Consider the following 6,000-nt stretch of genomic DNA (forward strand, 5'->3'; position numbering starts at 1 on the left):
GAGTAGAGGGCACAAAAGGCCATGAGGTCCAAGTACAAACCTCATTCATACATCTAATATCTAATAAGAGCATACCGAGTCGAACTACGAAGAGCTCTGGCACGAATATTAAAGAAAATCTTCTCTAGGAGCACCGGACAGCCAACAGCTCCACGGATTAAATGCAAAGTGCAAGGCAGATATAAAAGTATTCTCCTCTTCCGTATACATTTTTGTGGAATCATCCTAAAATGGCAATCCTTGGCCGGAAATGCATAAACTCGAATTGTTCCGCTAAAATAGAATCGACTGTAGTGCGATTATTCTTCTTTTATAACTGCTGAATATCTTCTCAAGCTTGTCATCACTTCAGTTCTGGAAATTTTACTCAAATTTGTTCTCCTAATGTCGCTCTTGAAAGTGGAATACAATATTACAATAACGTCGAATCAAAAATCATTGATTAACTTTTTCAGCCGGTATCCATTTTCTTTACATCAAATGCAAACGAAATCAATACAACTTTTTAAGTCATATGCAACTATGTATTTATTTTAATTGTAATCAACATTTCAAGAACTAGGCGGGTGGCGCCTAAAAGTATGCAATTTACTTTATGTCTTGAAGGCATTTCAATCTGTAAAGTCAGATTTTAGAACACATTTTTGTTAAAAAATTAGTTACTATAAAACTTAAGCTACCCCCCGCTTTGAGCTGCAAAGTAGACGCACTACCAGCAGTCAACACTCACAATAAATTACACCACCTTCACTTGACTAATATCTCGCTTCTCAATCATACGCATTTGCTTCTTTTTCATGCGCTTCAATTTCGATGTATTCTTGATGACCTGCACCACTTCCGCCCGTCGTTCATTGGCCAATCGACGTTCTGCATTTTCGATACGTCTCTGATTCTTTTGTACTGCAGCTTCTTTACGTTGTTCTTTAATGTTGCGTGACATTTCCTTTATGTGCCTCAGTTGATTACGCAGCTCCGTCTTCTTTTCGAATGATAAGCGATGTGTGGTCTTTTTTATTGTAGAGAACCTGAAAGGCAGTGGACGTGCTTTTAACATTTCTTGGTAATAGATAATGTAATGTGTAAAAATTTTGGTGAACTTACTTTTCCTTTGGTGTTTTCCATGGACGTCCCGACTTGGGTAAGCCGCGTATTTGTTGGGCACCAGCTGATTTCTTTTTTGTTTGCTTCTTTGCCAAGGGTTTTTTAGCCCCACTTGATTTTTTTATTTCTGTGGCAGTAGTATTATTTTTGATTGTTGTTGTGTCACCGGTTGATTCATTACTTTCAACTGAGGCCGGTGTTGTTTCCGGTGCCTCTTCTGACGCGACTTTTTGTTGCTCCTCAGACATTTTACAAAATCGATTGATTTTATAAAATTATCTGTAATATTTAATAATTGTCTGGAATGCAGCTCCAACTACACGTGTTATTATTTTGGACAATTTTGACACTTTTTAATTCCACAAATAAACCGAATTCATGAATTCGCCTTGGGTTCTACGTTGGATAATAGTTTCCACATATGTACATGCAGGGCTGCATTTTTCGCATTAAAAAAATTTTAAATGGAGCGGTTTCGCAAAATAGACATGAAATAGATAATTTGAGTGAAAGAAAAGCACATACATACGTTCAGCTCAACCCAGTTCCCACGACAGTCGGTTCTACGTAACCGGAACGACCCGGATTTATATCCGAGCAAGGACTGTCACTTCAGCAGCATTCCCAGTATAAGTATGAATGGGGAATGTTTATGTTGTTACAACAACAGCAACAACAACAGCTTCATCTTAACCCACCTTGGATACCCGGGTCTGGCCTTTTTTCATCCTGTTCGAGGATTCTTTTTAAAAGGTTATATCAACAAATCGATGGAAAATTTAATTTTAGGAAGCTACCTGGAAGCTCAAGTCGTTGCCTTTAATATAAATGTAACAGAAAAGTCTGACCAGACTCGGATGGGAGTTTGCTGAGGGAACTAGGTTTATATAAGATATTATGATGAGCAAGGGGTGCAAAAGACATTTAGGTCGAAATGAAAACCTCCTTTTATTTCTATTCTAGTCTAAGTAAAATTTCGGTCTTTTAATGCATCTTCATAGCAAATTTTAGGTTCCCGATTGCGAAATCCGGCCGCCACTCATAACTAAGTTTTTGACAATTTTGTACTGTTATTCTTATTTTTTTATGCATAATTGTCGCGTTAATCCTGTTAAATGTTTGGCCGAGCTCAACATCAAATTTGTTGTATGCCTTGGTGTTGGTTTACAAAAAAATACCATTCAGCTACGGCGGCCGCCATAGAACTCTAAAGTATACAATTCATTTTTGAGGAATACCGCGAAGTTACAAATCTTGGCCGGATATAAATCCAGGCTGTTTCGGTAATTTGACAAAGCAAGAAAGAAATCAAAAGCAGCTGTTTGTTTATACTGGCTTTGTATACAGTTACTGTGTTAATGCCAGTGAAACTTTTTATTCACATCGCATTTTGATATGTCGGTTACAAAAACATAAATTATTTTAACTACTATTTTTCATATTTATGATTTACATATGTACACTATAATTAGGTCACTTATGTCAACTATCAATAAAACATTTTGGGTCAACAACAAAAAAGTTAAAATTTACAAATATTAGAAGGAAGGTAAAAGGACTATCAAACCATAAACCATCGTAAGCTCTTTACCCCAGATGCACCATCTCCGATGTTCGCTGGCCTTCGGTAATAAAATTAAATAAAAGAAGCATTTCAACAACTATTATTATCTTCTTTGGAATCTATATTTGCTGGAACTTATGGGTAATATCACGCTGTTTTTTAGGCACCATTCCCTTTTTGGCTTCTTAATAACATGATCTCGTTGTGCTTTTCTACATTATAGTGATAAAAGAATGCTTTGCTGTATTCAAAAGTAGAAATCATAATGGCACACGCCGGCGCCACTTTTAATAATCGTGGTCCCAGACCGGCATATAAGCCTCGAATTCCATTCATGCGATAAATAGACAAGAGCCGTTGTCGTATATTTAGATTACCTACTTCAGGGGCTGGTTTGTCTAAAATATGTTTGAAAGCAATGATCGGGTATTGTAATTATTGACAAATAAAATTCTCACCTGCAAAAAGCACCTTTTCTCCAAATTCAATTTGTTCGTGCGTTTTAACAACATCGAAAGGTGTAGTAATTGTGGCGGCCAACTGTAAGATTACATGGCAGAATTTTTGCAAACATACGAAGAGATAAGATAGGCAGATTTTTATACAACAATAGTAACGAGATAAACAACATGTTTAACAAAACAACAACAACAAACAGAAACTATTTCCATTTAAAGTAAATTATTGGTATTCATGCAATAGTAAAATGATATTTTTGTTATGTGTCCATATCCATGTCATTTAAAACTCATTGCACTTACCGAACCAGAAATTGCACCGGCCATAAAGCTAAATCCAAACGTCGGCTCCTGTACACCGAACATACTTTTGATATTCTCATAACAAGTCCAGTATATGCCGGAGAAGGGCACGTCTCGCAGTATTGTTGGTGGTAGACCACGAAACAAACCGAAGAAACCCTGCGTTTTCATAACCACACGCACAGTGGATATCATTTCGCTATAGCTCATTTTCTGTGACTGCATTTTTGTGCGAATTAACTCAATGGGACTAACGAAAGTCACTGCACAAATACGGGCAGACACGCCACTGAGCAGTGGTATGTGGAAGGGTATCTCACGGCCGCGTGGCGAGCCTTTCACCTCCGCCATATACTTGTAGTGAAACTCAAGCGCATGCATTTTGAACTGTTCATATGCAACGAAATAAACGATGGTGGATGGGAGCGCAGACACAAGTGTGGGGCTAAGTCCAGACCACAGCGAACCGACACCCTCTTGGCGTGAGATTTTCACAAAAGCATCCTATATGCAAAAAATTACGTGTTAATTGAAGTTACATACATATTTAGAACAAACTATTTATGCAAATACATACAACTGTGCCATTCAAACGCTTTTCAGGCTTTAGCTGATTGGGCATGTTCGGGTCGCAGGGGCAAATATGATCCATAAGTCCATTACAATATAGGAAACACTTGTTTGTGGTGGTTTGTTGTGCTTGTAAACGTGTCTTCACAACGTCCAACGGTGTCACTGCAAAAAGGGGGCGAGCAACAACAATGAAATTCTAAAATATGCTATTTCCGACATGAATTTTTTTTTTAACTTACTGAAACATGCTGTTATAAGCGCTCCCGTGCAGGCAGACACTACCTGCTGCAAAGGGCGTATGCGAAATCTGGGATCTTCTAGTAACAGCCGCGGCTTTTTCGGCGCTAATTCCGAGCTCATTTTAAAATTTTTAGGCACGTTTTGCTAGAGTGCATAGATACACCGGCACGAAACAGTGGTGTATGATGATATACAAATATTAAAAATAAGCTCTACAACTTTCGTGTATTAATATGCGTCTCACTTCATTGATTTAATTCCTTTTCATTTGTAAGCCATTTGTTATTTTGAAAGATTTGGGAAAACATGTCCCGCAACTAAAAATTTTTATGGAAATATTTTATTTCACAGTGACATTCAAATTGGAATTCGCTTGATAAGAAACTTTGAAAGCATCAGGGCTGTATTTTTTCGGATTAGTGAGAACGAGCAACTTAATTGCATACATCTCCGTTTTTTAAGTATTATTTCCTAAATATATAGGTATTTTTATTATTTATGACAGCAATTCAATGCATTTGTGTATATGCTTCGGAATCCAGTCAACAAAACTCTATTTTGCTTGCGAGAAGTTAAAATAGAACGCAAGCGAAATTTTCAAGCACGTTAAGACAGCAAGTAATATGAAAAGCATGAAGTATAAACACTTTGAAGACGCAACGAGAGAAAAAATTTCTTGTCTTACTTGACGTTTACACGGCACAGTTTTGCAAAGACAATATTGTGGGAACACAGCTCAAAGTGTCGTACGGGAACACACCTATACCTATCCTTTTGGCCACACTGAATTCATTATTCATTTTTATTCATTATTCAATTTAATTTTAACGTCGTTATTCGTTCTAAGAAAGAGATCATTCGAGAAGCGTTCTTGCAAACGACAAGACATATAAATTTAGAGTTCCTTTATAAGTTATAAATAAGTATTATTCTTAACAGTTTTGAATGAAACATCACAAATAAATAGTGTTAATTTTAAATAAAAAGCATATGTGGGGGTTTTAGTCCCCCACAATATCAAAACATTCACGATTTTTTACTATTCTATTCAAAATTCATTCATTATTTTCGTCAGAACAAGTAATTTGTATGAAAAGATATTTATGGCGGGTACATAAAAATGAATTGCCTTTATAACCATTTGGACGCCTAAACATAAAAATGTTGTCTATTTTTTGACAGCTAATATGTATTTTTAATTGTCCTCATACCATAGTGTAAATCTATATTTAAAATCAGCTTTTTAAATATTTTCAAACATTTGAGGTTAAGGGGTTAGGGGGGTAGTCAGAATTTTCAAAAAATCGATTTTTTTTTTTTGCATTTTCTTAAAGTATAATATCTTAAAAATATTGTGTAAAAATATGAAGTGAATTCGACAAATACTTTTCGAGTTATTCAACAATTTACAACGGGCGCTCGGGCGCTCCAGAGCAGATAGCAAAACTTTATATGCGTTTTTCTCAAAACTATGTTTTTCAAACTGGTGAACACTGTAACTTAAAAACCGCTACGTAGATTTCAATAAAATTTATACAGCTTTTGAAAAACATAAAAAACTTGCGCCTGATCGAAGGATTTTTTTTTTCAAAAATTTCGATTTTTTTTTAACAATTAACTGTTGGTTTTTTTTTCTAAAATCTGGAAAAAATTTTCTGAGGCTGCCATTTTGTTTATTTTGAAAAAAAAAAGCTTCGATCCGGCTCGAGATTATCTATCAATAAAAATAATTTTTCTCATCCGATTGGTTTTAGATGA

The 6,000-nt window shown here is 35.8% G+C and overlaps 2 protein-coding genes across 2 annotated transcripts; both read right to left on the bottom strand.

Annotated features, from left to right (window-relative positions):
* Window positions 1-512: 512 nt before the first annotated feature.
* LOC129237740 (coiled-coil domain-containing protein 86) lies at window positions 513-1,458 on the bottom strand. Its single transcript, XM_054872660.1, has 2 exons — window positions 1,105-1,458; window positions 513-1,028 (listed from the first exon to the last, which is right to left on the bottom strand). The coding sequence occupies exons 1-2, from the start codon at window positions 1,350-1,352 to the stop codon at window positions 737-739; spliced, it is 540 nt and encodes a 179-aa protein (XP_054728635.1). The 5' UTR covers window positions 1,353-1,458; the 3' UTR covers window positions 513-736.
* A 971-nt stretch (window positions 1,459-2,429) lies between these two features.
* LOC129239092 (probable mitochondrial glutathione transporter SLC25A40) lies at window positions 2,430-4,613 on the bottom strand. The gene is made up of 6 exons (XM_054874385.1): window positions 4,487-4,613; window positions 4,242-4,386; window positions 4,007-4,164; window positions 3,430-3,933; window positions 3,127-3,208; window positions 2,430-3,066 (listed from the first exon to the last, which is right to left on the bottom strand). Exons 2-6 carry the CDS (start codon window positions 4,360-4,362, stop codon window positions 2,828-2,830), a joined length of 1,104 nt encoding a protein of 367 aa, XP_054730360.1. The 5' UTR covers window positions 4,363-4,386; window positions 4,487-4,613; the 3' UTR covers window positions 2,430-2,827.
* Window positions 4,614-6,000: the final 1,387 nt, after the last annotated feature.

This window comes from Anastrepha obliqua, chromosome 2 (assembly GCF_027943255.1).
Source record: "Anastrepha obliqua isolate idAnaObli1 chromosome 2, idAnaObli1_1.0, whole genome shotgun sequence".
Lineage (NCBI taxonomy): Eukaryota > Metazoa > Arthropoda > Insecta > Diptera > Tephritidae > Anastrepha > Anastrepha obliqua.